Below are 21,630 nucleotides of genomic sequence, written 5' to 3'. Positions count from 1 at the left end.
ATGGAAGATGTTAAAACCATGGAAGCCACTGTGGATCTTTTTTCCAATATAATAAATGACTTTTTAAATGACTGTTTCAGAGGCCTGATATTTGAGAATGGAATTGTGTGAGACAGTTCTAGGAGGTAATTATACCAAATCATTTCGATGACAGACTTTGGCTCAGGCATTTCAGAATGACAAAAAAAAATTGTTTTAGATGTTGTGCAACCAACAGAAAAATGAATTGCCATTGTGCTATATAAATTGGCCACATGCACCGAACATCCAATCACATCTGGCAATTATCCCATCACCGGTTTTGTTGAGAAAAATTCATATTACTTTTTTGACCTGCATTGAGGAAAATGTGTTTCCATCTTAGTTTATGTTTTCTTATCAAATAAAAAAATTTCCAACTCGGTTGAGCTCATAAGTTTTTTTAAGCACACTTTTGAGATTTTATTATATCTGATGTTTCTATCCATGCGATATTCCAAAATTCACATACAATTACATGGATAGAAAAACTACATGGCTTGTGTGAGTTAAAGGTACAGACCGGAGCAGTCTGGCTGAACAGTTGTGCCCTACTGTATATTTTAATAATCATAGGACATTGTTTTAAAAGCTCACACAGCGAATATTATTTTTCATTTAGTAGTTAATTAACATGCTATGTTAACATGTAAACAATAAGTTAATATTAAATGGCTTACATTTTAGACTCAATGTTTTCTGTTTTTGTTTTATTTCACCAACAAAAATAGTTCCAAACAAAGCCACAGCAGATTCTACTCCTTTTTTCCTCCTAATTTCTTTTGCTCAAATGGGAGATTTCTTATTTATTTTATTCATTTTCAAAATGGAGACTTTTGTTTACACATACTTCCATTTTTTAAAAAATATAATAAATTATAATAATAATAAAGCATTTCTTCAACCAAAAAAAACCTTCTGTTTTCATTCCCTTATGGGTCACTGTAACTGATGATGGTAACAATAAATAAATAAATAAATAAATAAATAATAGTGTAATATTGTATACTGTGAAACCATTATATTATAACTGAGACGGTTATTGTACCATTGTCATATATCAAGGAGGTAACTCTAGACTTCATTTCCCAGCAGCCACTGCACCATACTACATCACTGTCACATGACCACCTGCACCTGTATCACGTTTCTGTTTAACGAGCACTTATATATATATATGGCCACTGTTTGTACTGCTTCCTCGTCTTATGTATTGTCTAACTTGACCTTTGTCCCTGTACCACGTTTTGTTTTCTAGTTTATGTTTAGCCTTAGCCACAGTATTCTGCCTAGTTGTCTTAGTGTCTTTGTTTTGTTGTTTGTTTGTTTGTTTATTAAATGTTTGAAGATCTGCACTTGCTTCCATATCCATCTTTGAAACATGATAACTATGAAAATCTCATACCGTTGCAACAGTTGATAGATGGAGAGAAGCTGCTATTCACTGCCTTGTGGATAAATGGAGGACCTTTACAGAGATTACAGTGTATGTACAGTGGGGAAATAAGTATTGAATGCATTTTTTTCAGTAAATATATTTCCAATGAGGCTATTCACATGAAATTTACACCAGACATCAGTAGTAACTCAAGAAATCTGGAAATATAAAGAATTCACAACATAAATCCAAAAATAAAGTTATGTGAAGTAAAGTGGAATAACAGAAAAAACAGGCAAGGTAAGGCAAGGAACCAGCTGGAATCCATAAGTAATTATACCTCCTATCTGTGAAAATTAATATCAGCTGAGTTAGTAAATTGATGGTCTAAAAAAAAGGCTTTTTGTTACCAAGGTGTCACACAAGAAACATCTCATGATGGGTAAAAGCAAAGAGCTCTCCCAAGACCTTTGCAATCTTATTGTTATAAAACATATTGATGGAATCAGATACAGACGTATTTCAAAACTTCTAAATCCTCAAGTAAGCACCATTGGGGCCATTATCCGCAAGTGGAAACAACATCACTCTGTCATCAACGGGCCATGCACAGGAGCTCCTCACAAGATTTCTGACCAGGGAGTAGAAGAATAGTCAGAAGAGTAGCCCAAAAGCCAAGGACCACTTGGAAAGAGCTCCAGAAACACTTGGAGGCAGCATGCGATATTTTCACAGAGTAACCAATAGGCATTGCACTCCACTGCTCACGCTCACCCTGCAAGACTCCATTACTAAACAAAAGGCATGTAAAAACTCATTTAAAGTTTGCTACAACTGATTTGGACAAGCCCATGAAATACTGGACGAGTGTAATCTGGTCAGACAAGAGCGAAATGTAATATTTTGGCTGTCGTACTACACACCATGTTTGGATAAGAAATGGCACTGCACATCACCCTTAAAACACTATCAACAGTGAAGTTTGGGGGTGGAAGCATCATGGTGTGGGGCTGTTTTTCATCGCATGGTACTGGTAGACTTCACATAATTGAAGGACCGATGAATAGAGCCCTTTACTGGGAGATTCTTACGAAGAATCTGCTGCCATCCACCAAGTCTTGTGAAAATTTCATGTGATTAGCCTCATTGGAAATATGTTTACTGAAACAAATTTGACGCATTCAATACTTATTTCCCCCACTGTAGTTCAGTACCCTTTAAGCTGTGGCTAGTTTCCATGTAGATGCAAGTCACACAGATTATTGTTTGAATGTTAGTTGCTTCTCTTTAGTATCTGGTCCTTCCCAGCAACTGCCAAAAAAACAGTGTTTAATATTGATGAACATGTTTCTTTGGTATATTTGGAGTAGTTGAGACGGTCTTCAGCTTGTCTGTATTTGTTGGGACTGGTGTCTTTCATATATTCTCTATGGGGTTCAAGTCAGGCGAGTTGGCTGGCCAATCAAGCACAGTAATACCATGGTCAGCAAACCAGTTACTAGTAGTTTTGTCCTGCTGGAAAAGGAAATCAGCATCTCCATAAAGCTTGTCAGCAGATGGAAGCATGAAGTGCTCTAAAATCTCCTGGTAGATGGCTGCATTGACTCTCGACTTGAGAAAACACAGTGGACCAACACCAGCAGATCACATGGCATCCCAAATCATCACTGACTGTAGAAATTTAACACTGGACATCAAGCAACCTGGATTCTGTGCCTCTCCACTCTCCCTCTTACTCTGGGACCTTGATTTCCAAATGAAATGCAAAGTTTAATTTCATCTGAAAAGAGGAATTTGGATGACTGAGCAACAGTGTTTTTAGTAATAAAAAAAAAAAAACATTGCTTGAAATATTTCAATATGTGTAATGAATCTAGAATATATTAATGTTTCACTTTTTGAATTAAATTACGCGGGGAAAATGAACTTTTCAACGATATTCTCTCTTTTTTTTAGATGCAACTGTATAATGTATGTATCATAAAAAAATTGAATTTATTCACTTATTAAAGATTCAGAATTCTATTCCATCTATCCTGAAATGCAGTAATCCTGACTTGCTTTGCATTACACATTGTCACAGCCAACACTGCTACTGGACAAAACTGATAAGTCAAACTACTTATTGTTTTTCACTTTTCTGATTGCCTCAACCAATGAAGTTGGGGAGTTTATGTGATTGGTTGTGTTTGTCGGTCTCTGTCTTTTTGCCTGCCTGTCCACAGGGTGATGGAGGGGCACAGTGTCTTAGTGGTTAGCATGTTTGCTTTGTACCTCCAGGGTTGGGGATTTGAGCCCTGCCTCTGCCCTGTGTGCATGGAGTTTGCATGTTATCCCCGTGCTTCAGGAGTTTCCTCTGGGTACTCCCGTTTCCTCCCCCAGTCCACAGACATGTAAATGGAAAATGGTAAATGGCGCACTTATATATGACACTGTGACTCATTCACCCATTCACACATACACTCACACACCAATGGTAGCAGAGCTGCCATGCAAGGCGTTAACTTGCCATCGGGAGCAACTTGGGGTTCAGTGTCTTGCCCAAGGACACTTCAGCATGTGGAGTCATGTGGGCAGGGAATCGAACTGCCAACCCTACGATTAGTGGACCACCCGCTCTACCCACTGAGCCACAACTGCCCACATGTGTTGTAGGCTGGTTGGCATTTCCAAATGGTCTCTAGCATGTGAACGTGTGTGCGATTGGTTGGCACACTGTCCAGGATGTCCCCTGTCTTGTGCACCGAGTTCCCTCACAACCTTGTGTAGGATAAGCGGTATAGAAAATGGATGGATGTGTGTAATGGGCCCAGAAAGAGTTGACATTTTTCTCATTTATTTGTTGGGTACCATTTAATTTGGCATGGTAAATTTTGAGAGTCATGCATTTCTTTTTTGCACCAACATGCTAACATATTTTTTTTTTCTTCAAGGACATGGAAGAGTTTGAGGCAAATTTTGTGATCAAGTCATAATGATTGCCATCATTTATGGCTGTGCAACCATTATGATCAATGGAATCTAGACGGGATTGATGTAGCCAGATCTTGTGCTTTGCTGATGAGCATAATATATGCTCTTAACCTCAGCTATCTGAAGTGATTGAAATTAAACTTTAAGGTATTTCAGAAACTATTCCTTTACCTTTATGGACAAAACGCACAAACTGTAGATCCTATATTGGAATAGTGTGCTGAAGTTCATTAAATTCTCATGCTACAACCACCAAAATTCACGTGATCAAAGCTGGGTAAACCAGAACCTGTCATGTAAAATTACAGACAGATTGCACTCATCCTTCTCTTTCAATACATTCTAATTTCTTACCCTGCTTATTTTAATAGGGGAAAGCTAAAGTGGGTGATGTCATCCCTACTCTAGCATTGAGAGCAAATTTTCTGAATTTGCTGTTTCAATAAAACATTTTCATATAAAATCCTTATTTTAAAATTTCAAACAAACTTCTTTCACATTGTCATTATGGGATATTGTTTGTAGAATTTTGAGGAAAATAATGAATTTAATCCATATTGGAATAAGGCTGTAACATAACAAAATGTGGAAAAAGTGAAGCGCTGTGAATACTTTCCAGATGCACTGTATGTAAAATCAAATGTAAAATCATTTAAATCTCTGAAAGCACAAGTATCATAGATTAAAAACTGGTGGAGATCAGATGGCATGGCACCAAAGTCTATAACAATTCCTAAGTTCCTTCTGCCTTTTGCTTGATATTAAAATTATTACAAAAAATTGAGCCACTTACACCTACAACATACAACACAGATAAAACAATACCAGATAAAATAATGAGGCCTTTTTTCTGAACTAGAAGTTAGATATTACCAAGAGAACTCCAGCTTACTAGTTCAATTGTCAGTTAGCTGGACCGCTGACCTTTTGACAGATCTTCAAGTGCTTTTTGAAGCCAGGACAAGTCTTGTAGGTGACAATGGAACAAGTGGAGCAGGACACCTCACTGTGCTCCAAAATGGCTTCCTGTGCCTCAGAATCAAGGGGTGGTGCTAAAGAGGACAAAACATGTCTGAGAACTGAATCCAATGTTCAGGAGATATTGTGGGAGAACAAGAGCCAGAAAGACAGAAGGAGACTTACCTTGACAATGGCAATGTGGTTCCCCCACATTGCCATTGCCTCCAAATGGTGCCCCCTCTGGTCGCTGGGTCCTGCCTACCTTCAGCTTCTCATCCACTTTGTTCATCCCTGCACACATCACAGAATGCACAGTAACACAACAGAACACAACACAAAACATGACATAACAAAGACAAAAGACAGAGCAAGGAGATGCTGGTAAAAGAATTAATCAACAAAAAAAAATTACAGCTTTAAACATCTAAAATAGACTCTAAAAAGACAATAATTTAAAATCTCTTATCTAGAGGAGAGTCAAATATGAAGAAGAGTCTCTTATCGCAGGAATGCACAACAGACAGCCAGACGTGGTCCGGTAAAATCTCTGTCTGGCCCGCCAAAGAACATATCATAATTAAGAATTTTTAAATAAATATACTGGTCACAGTAACAATATCATGAAATGAGATACACTGCCACCTAGTGGTGATCTTACTGCTTGCTAATCGCCCATCCACCAGATTATAGTCATCATCAGCAGTCACACACTGAGTGTGCGATTTCATATTTTCCTTTAGTACTGCATAACAAAAAACAGAGGTAATCTGAAGATTTTTTTCAGTTCAAAAGTACAAAACTAAAAAAGGAAAGTTGATCTTGAACACAGGAAATTTAAACCAGAATGGACATCCAAGTACTTTTTTTTTTACTAATCACATCCTTGTATTTTCTCATGCCCTGTGTGTTGGGAATGCGTGGCAGTAGCAAAGGAATATAATTTACAAAGACACTATGAAACAAAACACACCAAACTCAGTGCTTTACAAGGCTAGAACAGAAGGTAAAAGATTGAAATGTTGAAAAAGCAAATGGTAAGTCAACAAAATGTGTTTGAAAAGAGATGTAAGGAGTCAAAGGCAAAATTTATTTCTAGTTATAAGATTGCCAAACTAGTTGCTAAATCTGTTTACTGATCGCTTTACTGATGGTGAATTTGTGAAAGACTGTATGATGGAGGTATGTAATATACTATGCCCGAAAGTCAAAGATACATTTAAAAACATCAGTCTTTCAAGAACAGCAATTCAGCATTGCGTTTTCGACTTGGCCAATAATTCTTTGTCAATTAAAAAGCAAAATAAATTACCTCACATATTTCTCGGTTGTTTTGGATGACAGCACAGACAACAGAGATACAGCAGAGCTCTCAAAAATGAATTGTGGTGTCACTAATACATGCCAAGTTTATCAAAAACTTGCATTAGTAGTGGTGTTGAGTAGTAGAACAACTGGGTCAGAAATATTCAGTGCTTTTAAAAAAGCACTGTAAGAACTAAATTTACCATTGAGCAAGTTAGCAGCCGTGACAACCGATGATACATGCTCAGCGATTTGTGAGATGAACGGCTTCATCGGATATCTGAAGAGGCATTTAAGGAGTGGACCACATGGCACAATTAAAACATTACCATTACATAATTCACCAAGAAGAATTGTGCGGAAAACATTTACAGTTTAATTATATAAAGTGTGGTCCATAGGTATTTGGACAGTGACACAATTTTCATAATTTTGCCTTTGTACACCACCACAATGGATTTGAAATGAATCAATCAAGATGTGAATAAAGTGTAGACTTTCAGCATTAATTCAAGGGGTTTAACAAACAGGGTTCAAAGCAGTGTTACTGTAAATGCAGACTATTAGCATTATATATATATATATATATATATATATATATATATATATATATATAAAATGTATTAGACATTGGGGTCCCTGAGCAGCTCCTTCAGCAGCAGACTGCTGCACCCTCAGTGTAAGAAGGAGCGCTACTGCAGGTCCTTCATCCCTACAGCAGTCAGACTCTTCAATGCAAAAAACAACATAATGTAACACTGCTAGTTGTTTTTGCTTCATTTCAAATCCACTGTGGTGGTGTACAGAGGCCAATTTTTGAAAAGAAAATGTGTCGCTGTCTGAATACTTATGGACCTGACAGTATAATGACTTTTTTTTTTTTTTTACACAATGTGGTGTAGATATTTATGTGAAACTGACCCTTCTTCAAAAGAGGTTGTGCACCTTTGTCTTATTGTAATGTGATTTTTCCTCTAGCAGAAGAGTTGTGAGAAAAACAAGCATGCAGAAATTTGAAAAGGATATGAAATACACTACTGCTCAAAAGTTTGGACACACTTGATTGAAATGCTTCTCATGATCTTAAAATCTTTTGATCTGAAGGTGTATGGTTAAATGTTTGAAATCAGTGTTGTAGACAAAAATATAATTGTGCCAACATATTCATTTATTTCATTAGAAAACTAATATTTTATTTACAATTTTTTTTTTTTTTTACTGGATGACTTGGAGAAAAATATTCCATGAAGCAGCCAGTAAGTATCCAGAATAGGTGAGAACTCCTTTAATATGGTTTTAAAAGCATCTCATGGTGATTCCTCAAGAAATTGGTTGAGAAAATGCCAAGAAAACATTTCTGGAAATTCTAGGCAAAAAGAGTGTCTACCCTGAAGATGCTAATATACTAAATTATTTTTGATTTTTTTTTTTATATATATATAACAACATAATTTCCTTAGTTACATTTGTGTTATTCCAGAGTTTTGAGTACTTTATTATTCTAAAATGTAGAAAAAATAAAAATAAGGAATGAGTGTGTCTAAACTTTTGACTATTTCTCTAATGGTGCTATTAGTGCAGTGAGGGTCAATTACAAGGTACAGAGCAAGGAGCAGAAAAATTATAACCAAATAGCAAGGATGCTCCTACCTACACTATAAGGTAAATTGAACTATAACTAAACATAATGCACGAGAGAGAGAGAGAGAGAGAGAGAGAGAGAGAGATAATATGCATGTATGTATCTATGTGTACAACCTTTTAGACCAAATGTTCCGGAGATGGAGGGCTGCTCCCCAGTGAACTTCTTTGGAGTTTTCTGTTTCCTCCCTAGCTCAGTGGTGAATAGAGAGCAACAAAAGGTCATATTCACATACATGGCTTCATACATGGTATGTTAGTTAATAATTAACCTCCAAATTGCACAAAGCAAATGAACATCACATACATGGCATACAAGCCTGTTAAATTTTAGATAACTGACAAAGCCATATTAAACTTCCATATTTTATTACTAGTAATAGGCTAACTGCCAAATGGAGGTTGTGTTCTGTGCTACTGATCAGCTACAAAGATTGCAGAATCACTCTAAGTAAAGTTAAGTGTGTGTGTGTGTGTGTGTGTGTGTGTGTGTGTGTGTGTGTTGCATTTTGTGTTATATAGCAGTTCTGAATGTTGGCGTTACGCTCACAACTACTCCTGCACTGAGACACTGATCAAAAAACACAGTTCACAGTACCCAAACAAAATCTATAAATAACATGGTTCCAGCACAGAATACATATATATGTTATCTGTGCATGGGCTGTACCAGAGGGAACAAGCTGCTGCCACTGAAAGTGGTTTAATGACCTCAAATGGCAAATGAAACTGAAACTCCGCTAGAGATACTCAACTAGACCTTCTTCTCTCAGTTTTTTTTTTTTTTTTTTTGTGAATATAAAGCTTTCAATATCTAAATAGTAATTAGTATTATAATGCATATCCAAAGGCTGCATGCCACTTAAGGCATAGATCTAGGGTAGGAGTGGGGTAACCTTACTATGCTTCATCCTTTCTGGGTCTTCCTCAGGAAAAGTTAGAGGTAGACTGATTCCTTCGCTTTCACTGTCCCCACCATCCAAGAGAGTTCCCTTTTGTTGCTGTTGCTGGGAGCTGTGCTGTTCATTTTTCTCTGTCATCTGGTCAGTGCACTCACCATTCTGTAAGTGCTGGGACATTTCCTGGTTCTTCTTTACCTTTAAAAAGACTGGCGAGGAGGGGCTGTTCTCCATAGGCCTGAGAGAAGAGGTCCATACCCTTAATGCAGTCACATCATTAGAGAGAAATAGAGGTGGATTTTCATTAGCTGTCAAAATTTAGATTAGTTTTGACAGGTTGTCAATCATAATTATCATTAATGACAGGTCAGAAGTACCGTTTCAAGGAAGTAATTATGTTCAACATGTGGTAATAATTAGTCATCTATGGTTATAGCTGAATTATCGTAAATAGTTTGTCTCTAATTCAATGATAGATGCAGACACAGGATTTAGAAACATTTCATACACACACACAGACACACACAAAAGTTTGTCATTTTGAAACCTGGCTTCATGACAAGAAACACTGGTGATAAGTCAACTCAAAGCAGCTACAAGATCCTTCATTGGTATATAAAAAAAACTTTAATCCATGGACTTCTCTTCAGTTAAGAACTTTTTATAGAAGATTTAATAACTGTTTGTGATATAGATATGTTTTTCCTTATTTGATATTATTTTTATAAAAATGAAAACAAGGAAGAGCTTAAGTGATGGGTATGCTCCAGCCACTATATATTTATCTATTAACGTAGTTGCATAATCTTTCTCCGGAGTTGTTCCTGCTGAAAATAAGACATACAATTGCAATTAGCACCAACACATTTTTAATTACATTTATTACAGACCAAGACTGTGCTATACTCATGTGATTGCGCTGAGTGACCTTCCAGTAGAAAAAACACAGCAAAGTGAGTTCATCATATGATATCATTGAGAGAATTTAAAGCAATCTCGAGGAACAATCTTGATCAAGGATGGGCCAGCAGTGACAACACTCATGAGGAACGTTACATCCGCAGACTAGACTGGAACTTGGATATCAACCAGTGGTGTAGTCAGGGCCATACACACATATAGGTGTATGCTTACTTTTCACCAGGACTGTTTGCATAGTTTGTGAAAGTGTATCTTCTGTCATTTTTTGGCTGCTGTGGAGGGCGTGGGGTTATAGTAAAACACTGTTTTTTTTAGGACTGCACCACTGATATCAACAGAAGGGAGTTCAGCTACACATTGAATGAATTCTTTGAACTAAAGAATGATTTAGATGACACTTGTAGCTGTCAAAAACATACATATGAAAACCAATCAGGTAACTTTATTACTGTCTTATACAACACGCTTAAATCTTTGAATAGGTGAACCGCAGGCAACACAGAGATAATAAGACAATTCCACTAAATTGCCCCACTTTGACATGTGAAATTAACAGAGTTTTAGTCAAATTACAACCATATCTCAACAAGACTTATTCTATGACCTAAATCAAAGTCTGTTAAAATTCAGGCCTGGTTTTTGCCTGCTATAGAAGAGTGGTCTGTATGGCTGGCTGGCTGGCTGGATTGTTTTTTATTTTAAGATATCATTTTTATTTAAGATATCATATTTTGTTTTTTGGTACTATATTAGCACAAAAGGCTATTTCATGGAAAAAAGAGCCAATTTAAAATGCAGTGACAAACAATAAACTTCTAACTGCAAGTCATCATCTGAAAAAATATCTTTTCCATCTGATGAAAATATCCTTTAAAATTAGTCAATATTTCATCATGTCATAATTATTGTTTTTAGTCAATCTTACTCTATCTAGCATGCTACTTACAGTGCCCTCCATTAATATTGGCACCCTTGGTAAATGTGAGCAAAGGCGGCTATGAAAAAGTGTCTTTATTGTTTAACTTTTTGATTTTTTTTTTAATTCACAAAAATACTCTGCTCTCATAGATATCAACTGCAAACACAACACAGGTTTATCCAAAAAAAAAAAAAATTGTTTTATATAGGTGTGCAACAGTTATTGGCACCCATGATTTTATTCCGATTGATGTTCTACTTTTTTAGTACACCTGGGTGAATAATAACAGGAAATAGTTCAACCATGACAGGGGTATAAATATGAGGTAACACATAATTCCCTTAGTCATTCATAACAATGGGTTAGACCAAGGAATATAGCTCTGATATGCGGCAAAAGGTTGTTGAGCTTCACAAAATGGGAAGTGGCTATAAGAAAATAACAAAAGCATTGAAAATAATTAAGTCAACTGCAAATGTTATGAATAAACCTGGATTTGGACGTGAGTCTATATTGTCTCAACACACCGTGAAGAGGATGGTTCGCGTGGCCAAAAAGTCTCCAAGGATCACAGCAGGAGAATTGTAGAAAGTAGTTGCGTCTTGGGGTCAGAAATTCTCCAAAACTACAAATCAAATTCAACTACATCACGACAAGTTGTTTGTAAGGGTTTCAAAAAAAAACCTTTACTCTCATTCAAAAACAAACTCAAGCATCTTCAGCTTGTCAGACACCACTGGAACTTCAAATGGGATTGGGTTATATGGTCAGATGAAACCAAAATAGAGCTTTTTGGCAATAAACAGCAGAGGTGGTTTTGGCGCATACAGAGAGGTGGCCATATGGAAAAGTACCTCATGCCCATGGTTAAATATGGTGGTGGTGTTTTAATGTTTTGAAGCTGTTTTTCTGCCAGAGGACCTGGACATTTTACTAGGATACATGGCATCATGGTGTAGGGAAAATTAGCTGTTTAGATTGAGCTACCTGGATTCTCCACCAAATATGTAGAAGAGACTAGCAGATCAGCTCGGAAGGGGAAATTTGGCTAATTTAGTATTTCTAATCAACTATTCGTCCAGCACCAAGTTAAAATTATTGTATTTATTAATTGTGCATTTAGATATTACCTCTGACCACTGGCAATAATATCTTAACTATGGTGAAACATTATTTTAAGAGTAGTGTAGCAAGATTGGATTTTCAACGTAATAGACTTTGTAAAGCACATAAGACAGATATTTGAGAACAGACAAGACTTTATTAAACTATTCTACTACACAGAAACTAATCTAACACAAACACACACACCCACACACACAAACCTGAGTGATCATGGCTTTCAGAGTGAATGAAGTCTAGTACTGTATGTTATTTCACAGACCATGACCTGAATGAACCATCAACTTATTAATCTACTTTCACTTCTTTAGAAGTACTTTAAACTTAATATTATATGCACTAGTTTAGCTAGAGTCTGGAGGTACTGTGCTTGCCTGTTGAGGGGAATTAATTGTTATCTCGATGCATTGAGGGGATTCCTGCAATGGTTATTCGTCAGTGGTCTGGCTGGCATTTGAGTGTCGTCTAGGAAGACCAATTGGAATAATGAATGAAATGAAATGAAATGAAAGTCTAGTAGGAGGGCGGTTTGAAGAGCTGACGGCAGCTCTCGGCTGGGTCTCCCCAAAGACATTGATTGGGGAGAACTCTCTGAGCTTTGGAGGCTCTCCACAGACTCCGTCCCTTGTCCGTTTGTTGTTGTTCTTCTGATGATCTGAGATCTGACAACTTCTTTGGTGTCATTGTATTTTAACCTTTTCTGGCTAGTCCACCCCTCCGTAGGGTGTTCCAACCAACCAGAGGTTGTCTTTTCGAATGACTGGTGGATAGTTCAGTCTTCCCATCCAACTAATTTGCATAATACTTCTTGGATCCGTGCTTACTCTTACTTGGTGTTAATTTGTTCTTTACCCTTATAAATGGAATTATGTAGGGAGTTAAAATCTGTTGTTTGCTAGCATTCTGGAAATGTTACGACTACACACAGATAAACATGATGTCATGATTTCCCCTTGAAGCAGCGTGCTCTAAGCGCGAATGCGCGAGCACCTGCTTTTCCATTGTTGACAATAGTGACATCTGGACACGTGTGTTTTGTTTATGTTTCTGTCATGTCTCCTCCCTGTTCTGTCGTTGGCTGGGATTTCACGTGTGTCTGTATTGCCCTCAGCTGCTAGCAGTTTAGACGCTGATCATGTCCACATATATACCGCGCGCCTCCCAGCACACAACGCGGAAGATTATCATAGAGTTAGATTAGTTCGTATAGTAGTCATAGTCACGTTCCATGTTTAGAGTTAGTTCACGCTGGGTTATCCGCTCCAAGTTCCTCGTCATAGTTCATGTTTCTCGTTTTGTTTATCGACCCTGTTTTCCGTGACCACGACCTTGATTCATGTTTAACTCTGTGTATGCCTGTTTGCCGATCGCCTGACCTTCGCCTGTTTTGGATTACGTTTATGGATCACGTTTTGGATTTGTCTGCCTGTCTCTCTTTTAAAATAAACAACTGTTCATACTGCACTTGCATCCGTCCTATCTCCGCTCCGTCACGATACGTGACACATGACATACTTGGATATAATGACTAAGTTGCCAAGTATATTGGCCTAAATACAAGATCATAAAAGCCTAATAGCAACATTTTGCATTACATATATGGGTAATATGGTCTACAAAGCTTAACAGTTAGCTTGCTAAGGACACTAGTAATTATACACATTAATAAAACATAATGATTACAGTTTCGGATTATGGACATGGGTACATCAGTTTACACGTAATAATAATTATCAATTTGTGAGCTATGTGGTATGAATACAGATGCACAACAGCATGATGATTACAAATTTTGAATTATAAACCTTGTATAAAAGCATGATACACTGAAGTAGGCTTCATGCAACAGACATGAAATGTTTCTGTCCTCTGCCCTGGGGGTGGTGTGAAAAGGTGATTCAACAAAGGAGTTAGCCTTGGTCCAGCCATCTGGTCTTGGTGCTTTGTTTACCTTAGCATTAAGGCACATAGTTAATCTAGGTTGCCAGGTTGGAGTAGGTGAGAAAGAAATTAGGTCAGAAAAAGGTATTGTCATGGTCAGGATAGGGTTTGTTTCTCAACCTGCTAGGGGCATTCTATGGGGTTGAATTATAGCTTTGTTTCAACTTCCTGGCCAGATGGTCCCTCTGACAAAGACCGTTTGGTTTACGCAATGGTGTGTTTGTTCATCCACACCCAGGCTAGCTGGATCTTTGACTTATGGTTTGAATGGTCGAGGGTTGTCTAAGTGGATTGCGGCTCATTTTTATTTCTTTCTGTTACCCTCTTTGCTGCCTGGTTCACCGTGAGGTCCTACAATGGACTCTATCAAATATCAACAGATATTAAATAAACCTGACTGCCTCTGCCAGAAAGCTTAAAATGGGCAGTGGTTGGATCTTCCAGCAAGACAATGATCCAAAACAACATCAATATAAAAACAAAAAAAAATTTCTGACCACAAAATCAAGGTCCTGCCATGTCCATCCCAGTCCCCTGACTTGAAATTCATAGAAAACCTGTTGGGTGAACTGAAGAGGAGAGTCCACCAGCATGGACCTCGAAATTTGAAGAATCTGGAGAGATTCTGTATGGTGGAATGGTCTCAGATCCCTTGCCATGTATTCTCCAACATCATCAGGCACTACAGGAGAAGACTCAGAGTTGTTATCTTGGCAAAGGGAAGTAGCACAAAGTATTGACTAAAAGGGTACCAATAATTGTTGCACACCTATATTTAACAAAGATATATTTGTTTGGATAAACCTGTATTATGTTTGCAATTGTTTTATATCCATGAGAGCAGAGTATGTTTGTGAATTTTTTAACAAAAGATCAAAAGTTTAAACAATTTTACACAGCCTTCTTTGCTCATATTTACTAAGGGTGCCAATATTAGTGGAGGGCACTGTACATCTTACCCGCTACAGATGTGACCATTAAGAATGCACGTCAAAAGAAAAGGGATCCTACGATTTCATGCAGTATCACACAGAATCACGCGCTTGCTGCCGGCACAGGAAATACAGGACCAGTGGGGCAATCGTGTTTCATTTGAATAAACATGGCTTGCTAGCAGATACATTAGTTCTGCCTGGACACATACTGTACACACATACATTCTTTTACCACCAAACAGTGCTGTTTCTTGTACTAAAGCCCATCATCGGCTTGTGCTTGGCCAGCAGAATTGTGAACCTTTTCAGAACCATTTTGTAACAAGCAGCAGAGCACATTAAACATTGTCAAGCCTGAAATTTGAGACTGGATTTGAGTCTCAGCTCAGTTCAATGCTTTAAATAAGCGGGAATGGAAACTTTTGTTCTTTTCTTAGATTAAAAGTTAATTTAGAACTAGTTTAAAGTGAACACAGAAGTCCACACACTGAAAAAATCTATTTACTTAATTCCTACATCGGTTCCACATCATTGAATTGAGTTATATTGTACCATACTGTGTGAATCGATCAAAATTAAACCAAATATTCAAACATTTCATGTATTAATTTAAACATGAGGCAACATTTATCAAATGAGTACTTTTATACATCCTGATTATCACAGATACTCAGAGGTGTGTAGTAACATGCTACATTTACTTCATTACATTTACTTCAGTAACTTTTTGAAAAAAAAAATTACTTTTAATAGTTAACTGGCCATACTTATACTCTTACTCAAGTTCATTTTTAATCACAGAAATGTACTTTTACTTCGCTATATTCTGTGCCGTTCCTCCACTACTGTTGAATATTAATGAAAATATTTAGCTATAATAATTAGTTTAAATAACGTACAATGAGTTTGCGTGCCTTGAGATATGCTGCAGTGGTCTGACAACAACCGCTCACATTTTTAGCGTCCTGGAGATGGGGAAGAAATGAGCAAGTCAATACACACACACACACACACACACAGAGTAGTCTTCTCATCGTATGCTTAATTACTCTTACTCAAGTAATTATTAATATTATTACTTTTACTTTCCACCACTATGTCTTTATGCCCACTGCACAGTTGCTCTATGAGGGTTCCGCTCTACCTGACCTACATGTTGGAGGTGTGAAAAGGAATGTGTGAAAACGTCTTGTCCAAAACAATAGCAGGAATTATACACACCCAACCCCAAGTACAGGTGCAAATTGCCCATAACCCTAGGCCCACACAAACCTAAAGTGTGGAGGCCATTCCACTGAACTACCCAAAAGATATTTCAAATGAAACTGCATGAAAGGTTTACAAAAACAAGAGACTGACAGAAAATCCAGAGACTCTATTTGCATACCTCCATAAGGAGGGCAGCACCAGCAACCTGATTTTTTTTTTACATGAATAAACCTCATGCATGATTTCAAACGTTCGCTCTGCTGAAAGAAAAGGCATCTGTGGGGGTTTCCAGTTTAAAAAAAAAATGAGGAAGACACAACTGTCAGCATCAACATATAAAAGTTGTGTAAAATGTAAATAAAAACAGAATGCAATGATTTGCAAATCTCATAAACCTGTAATTTATTCACAATAGGACGTAGAAAACATATCACATGTTTAATCTGAGGAAATGTACCATTTTATCGTAATTTTTAATTTGATGTCAGCAACACATCTCAAAAAAGATTGGTGAACCTCTGCCCATCTTTATTTCTGAGAGACTCTGCCTCTCTAAGATATTCTTTTTATACCCAAAATTATACTATGTATACAAGTTGCAGGTCACTTGCTGTGGGAAGGATAAAGGCAAAGAAATAATAATAATAATAATAATAATAATAATAATAATAATAATGCAAGGCCGCTTAGAGCTTACATAAGATTGGGTTCAGCAACAAAGAAATTCTTTGTGTTTTTGAAAAGGATGAATCCTGCAACTTTTTTGCCAGTTACTTATCGACACATGGATCTCCCCTTCTTCCCAACTATTATCACCTCTCAGCAGCGCTTCTCTTTGAGTAAAATGCTTTTGCCTCCATTGTGATGTCATAGACTGCAAATACGTACAAAATTACTTGACATGAATAGAATTTATGTGACTCTCCAAGTTTTATTCTTCTGCTCCTCCCCTTCAATTTCATGAGCCAAAAGATACAATTACTTAAAGATGATAATTGCTTATTAATCACCCAGTGCATTTGCATGTGAATCCAAAGCTATTGATGCTACAGCATATACATTTTACTCCCTGGATTGCCCAATTAAACAAACTGCATTTCTTTTCTTAAAAAAAGGTTTTAAAAAAAGTTAGTGGTACTTTCGGTAACTTAAAAAAAAAATTCTTGGTCACAATTGTAACTGGTGGGACAGTGAAACAGGTCAGTAAGAAATTATCAGTTGCTCAATAAGACCCATTATAAAATTACAAACAATATAGCAATTGTTTTCCCCTAGTATGAACAATATTCATTCAATATTCTGAAGATGGAAAAAGTCAAACTGCATTTGGAATAGGCAGTGATTTCTGTCATTGTAAAATAATGTTACAACGCATTAGTTTATCTTTTTTGATCTACAGTTAAATAAAAGTTAAACAGGAAAATTAAAAAGTAGGCTATAAATATACACCTCTTTCTGGACATTGCTCGATCTAAATATTCTACATAACGAATAAAAATCACAAACATGACACTTTTGAATAAAACTATTTTATATATTAAATTAAAATATATATATATAATATTGTTGTCTTGAATATCTCTGCAGCTCATCAAAAATATAAATGAGGTGTCCATCAACTGAAAGCACACTGTCAGAGTTAAAATTTAAAGCAGCATTTTTGTATTTAGTTACTTCTGTTTCTGAATAAATAAGCATTTATGTCATCAAATGACAAGTCTGTTATGGATTGATGGTCAGAAGCTGTACTAAATGACAAATAATCTAAAAATCACAAACATGATACTTAAATAAATAAAATAAATGCACTTAAGTAAATAAAATAATTTTATACATGCAATTTATTAGATCCTTAAAATAAAAAGACAGCTAAATAGTGAAAAAACATAATTCCAACAATTATTACCAGAATGAATGACAATAACTTGCTAATAGTCCATCACCTGAATCTTTCTAATTGGCATGGGCCTCAAGTCAGTGTTGTTCACACAGAATTCATTCAATGTTACCTCAATGAACTTTCTACAGTGACAAAAAAAACACGCTCATTTAAAAAACAGTTAATTGAGCTGAAGCTTGAACCCCGTTCGCTGGTATAGTAAACCTGCATATTACCGCTGCACTATCCTAGCTCACATATGTGAGCTATCTAATCACATCTGTGCGAAGAAGGGATGGGGAGGGGAAAAGGTAGGAGAGGAAGAGGGGGGAGAGCCTTCAGAACACTCAAAAAAGATGGATAATGATCCCCAGGGCTAAATGGAGACACAATAGATAGCAGTGCAGGTCCTAACCCCTGTCTATTTGAATCATTAGCCCCTGGCGTGACTATGGAGGAAAACATAACAAAACCGGAGGCAGCGTGGATGAGAGAAATGTTGGAATGCTAGTTAGTAATAGGCTCGAGCTTTTCACGAATAAAGGTAAAGGTTATTCCCTTCAAAACGGACTCTCGTTGTATAGTTTTGCATGCGATGGCCCACAGAGCTTTTAGCGGTTTAATTAGCTCAAAAGGCAAGTAAAACTGTTATGGTTAAAATTAGACATACATCATTTGAAGGGATAGAAAAGTTCTCGGGACTGAGAACCGCATCATTGTGTAGACACAAACTGCTTTCATGAGCAAGTCCAAAGTCCACCTTACTCCTGTTCTCATAGCTCTCCAGAATAAACACACTTGCACTCTTAAACCACTGAAACAAACACCTGCGACCCATTTGGACGCCTCTCTCATCTACTACATCTGTAGGAAAGCACCATGTGCTGTCATGAATAATTAAGAGACAGCATCTTCTCATAGGATAAGAACATGCAAGCTCATGAATAATTATGAGACACCTGCAAGTCATCGAAGTACTATAGTACACTGCCACATCACTGCCTGTGACCGAGATGAGGAAGACGAAAATAGAGGAAAAAAACTCAAAATTACCCAGCTTTCTCCTACAATTAAAATTAACAGATGCTAAGATTTTATGTGTAATACGAACACCTCTGTTAAAATCTCAGAAAATGTAGTTTAGTGTTTCATGACGCTTTAAATGAATTGCTATGCCTGCAGTATACCGTGTGATCACACGTGACGAATCACATGTTTATATACCGTGCAATATACCGCGTGAAAAATCGCGTGATACCGCGTGAATAATCACGCATTCTTAAAGACAGTACCTTGTACCTTAAAATCAGTACTACCTTAAAATCTCCACCTTCTGCTTTGGGTTTAAACGAGCTGGTATCAATGTCCAATTCTACTTGTAGTGTCATTATGGACAGTTGTGCTCCTTTTCAAACTTTAAACTTTAGCTCCAACATCTAGACTTTAGCCATGGCTCAATAATGATCCCTGTGGTCTTTGGCAAATGTTGAGGAAAGCAGAGAGAAAATTATAGAAAGACAAGCTGCAGGTGTCTTATGACATGCTAAAATATTGTATGATTAAACACCAGCAGATGATTAAAGCTGCTAAGGCACAATATTTTCCACATCTTATTAAAAAGAATTCAAATAGTCCAAAACACAATAAATATAGAGCTAAATCCTGTCAAAAGTACATTTCCAGAAATTCCTCAGGCAGCCTGTGAAGGTTTTTAAAGGTTTTTCATTTGTAAAATGCTCTTAGAGCTAGTATTACACCCTCTGATCTTGCTCAAGATTATATTAAAGACTATTTTAGCCCACCCTTATTAGTAGCCCAGTTAAGTGAGTTTAAACCTGTATCGCTCTCTTGCCTTATGGATTTAGTCCAGCAAATGAAGCTGGTGCAATGTTCTCTAGATATTGTTGTCCCTCATGTTGTTGTTCAAGTTATGGATGTTGTCGGTTTAAGTGTACTGTTAATAATGAACTGCAGTTTATTAAGTGCTACTGTGCCATCCTGCTTTAAACATGCTGTGGGACAACCTCTTCTAAAATAAATAAATAAATAAAAGCCAAATCTGGATCCAAAACTACTAAATAATTATTGATCAATTTGTAAACTTTCCTTTTTATAAAAAAAAAAATCCTAAAGAAGGTTGTTCATCATCAGCTATCTCCTTTTTTAAATGGAAATGGTATTATTGATAAATTGCATTCTGGGTTTAGAACACAACACAGCACAGAGTCGGCCCTCCTTAAAGTGTCTAACAACCTGTTGCTAGCTGTTGGTTCAAGAAATTGTGCAATTCCAGTCTTTCATTATGTTAGTACTGTGATTCCAGGGACTGCCCTTGAATGGTTTTCCACCTATCTTAAAGGGAGAACTTTCTCTGTAGAATTGGGAAATGTGTCTTCCTCCTCTGCACCATTACCTGTTGAATTCCACAAGGTTCTATACTGGGCCCAGTTTTGTTTTCTTTATATGTATAAGTTTTGTTTCTTTATACAATATGTCCTACTATTGTTATGCTGATGATACTCGGCTTGATCTCCCTCTAAAGCAAGTGGACAACTCTGTTTTACAGTCACTCTTTCACTGTTTTAATGATATTACAAGATGTATGACAGCAAATTTTCTCCACCTTAAAGAATCAAAAACTGAAGTTGTAGTGTTCAACCCTCCTAGGTCGAAACATATAAACATATAATAAATCACTCAAGCCCCTTTGCATCTAAATTACACAATCAAGCAAGGAAGCTTGGTGTGATTTTTGATTCTGATTTAAAATTTGATAGGGACATAAATTCTGTGATAAGAGGTCACTTCTTTCCAATAAGGGATGGAGGTTGTTAAACACGCTTTTATTTTTTCCAGACTAGATTACTGTAACTCATTGTACTATGGTAGTTTTCATGCCTCATTACGCCTACAGTTAGTCCAAAATGCTGAGGCTAAGCTTTTGACTAGGACTAGAAAACGTTAGTATATCACGTGTTGGGATCTCCCCATTCAATTCAATTCAGTTTTTTTATTATTCTTTTTAATTTAATTTTATTTGTATAGTGCTTTTAATAATCGGCATTGTCCCAAAGCAGCTTTATACAAATATATAAATTCAGGATATAAATTTTACATGTATGTAGTGTTGGGTCCACTTCCACCTTTGTCGAGTTTGAGTCGAAACAAAGTACTTAACTAATCAAGACTGAGTCCAAAAGGGGCCACGTTGGACTCAAGTCTGAGTCCTTACTAGCCGAGTCCGAGATGAGTCCGGCCGAATCCAGAAAGTAATTAAGTTGAAAAATAATTTAAAATTGCAATTGTAAACTAAACACTGAGCTGTTAAATTAATATTTTAACCATCACAAACCAATGGCAACATAAATGTAACAAAAATACCACAATTAAATCTTGCCATTGCCACTTAATATTTTTATTAACTAGTTTCCTATCAAAAAATGGTTTCAATTAAAAAATTAGATACAGAGGTATATGTAGAACTTGTTATCTTAATTTTATGTTGTTATTTTTTTTTTTTAATCTTCAAACTA

The 21,630-nt window shown here is 36.6% G+C and overlaps 1 protein-coding gene across 8 annotated transcripts in view; it reads right to left on the bottom strand.

The window, feature by feature from the left end:
• znf512b (zinc finger protein 512B) overlaps positions 1 to 21,630 on the bottom strand; it is a 171,645-nt gene that overhangs the window by 43,696 nt on the left and 106,319 nt on the right. For 7 of the 8 annotated variants that reach the window (XM_053643640.1, XM_053643634.1, XM_053643637.1 and 4 more), the window contains exons 5-8: positions 9,174 to 9,430; positions 8,390 to 8,461; positions 5,513 to 5,620; positions 5,294 to 5,421 (exon numbers count right to left, since the gene is read on the bottom strand). In XM_053643640.1, coding sequence (XP_053499615.1) covers positions 5,294 to 5,421; positions 5,513 to 5,620; positions 8,390 to 8,461; positions 9,174 to 9,430 — 565 coding nt within the window. The remainder of the gene's footprint in view (positions 1 to 5,293; positions 5,422 to 5,512; positions 5,621 to 8,389; positions 8,462 to 9,173; positions 9,431 to 21,630) is intronic. The other variant, XM_053643636.1, reaches the window with a different exon arrangement.

This window comes from Ictalurus furcatus, chromosome 15 (assembly GCF_023375685.1).
Source record: "Ictalurus furcatus strain D&B chromosome 15, Billie_1.0, whole genome shotgun sequence".
Taxonomy (NCBI): Eukaryota; Metazoa; Chordata; class Actinopteri; order Siluriformes; family Ictaluridae; genus Ictalurus; species Ictalurus furcatus.
This window is presented reverse-complemented; position numbering and strand designations above follow the sequence as displayed.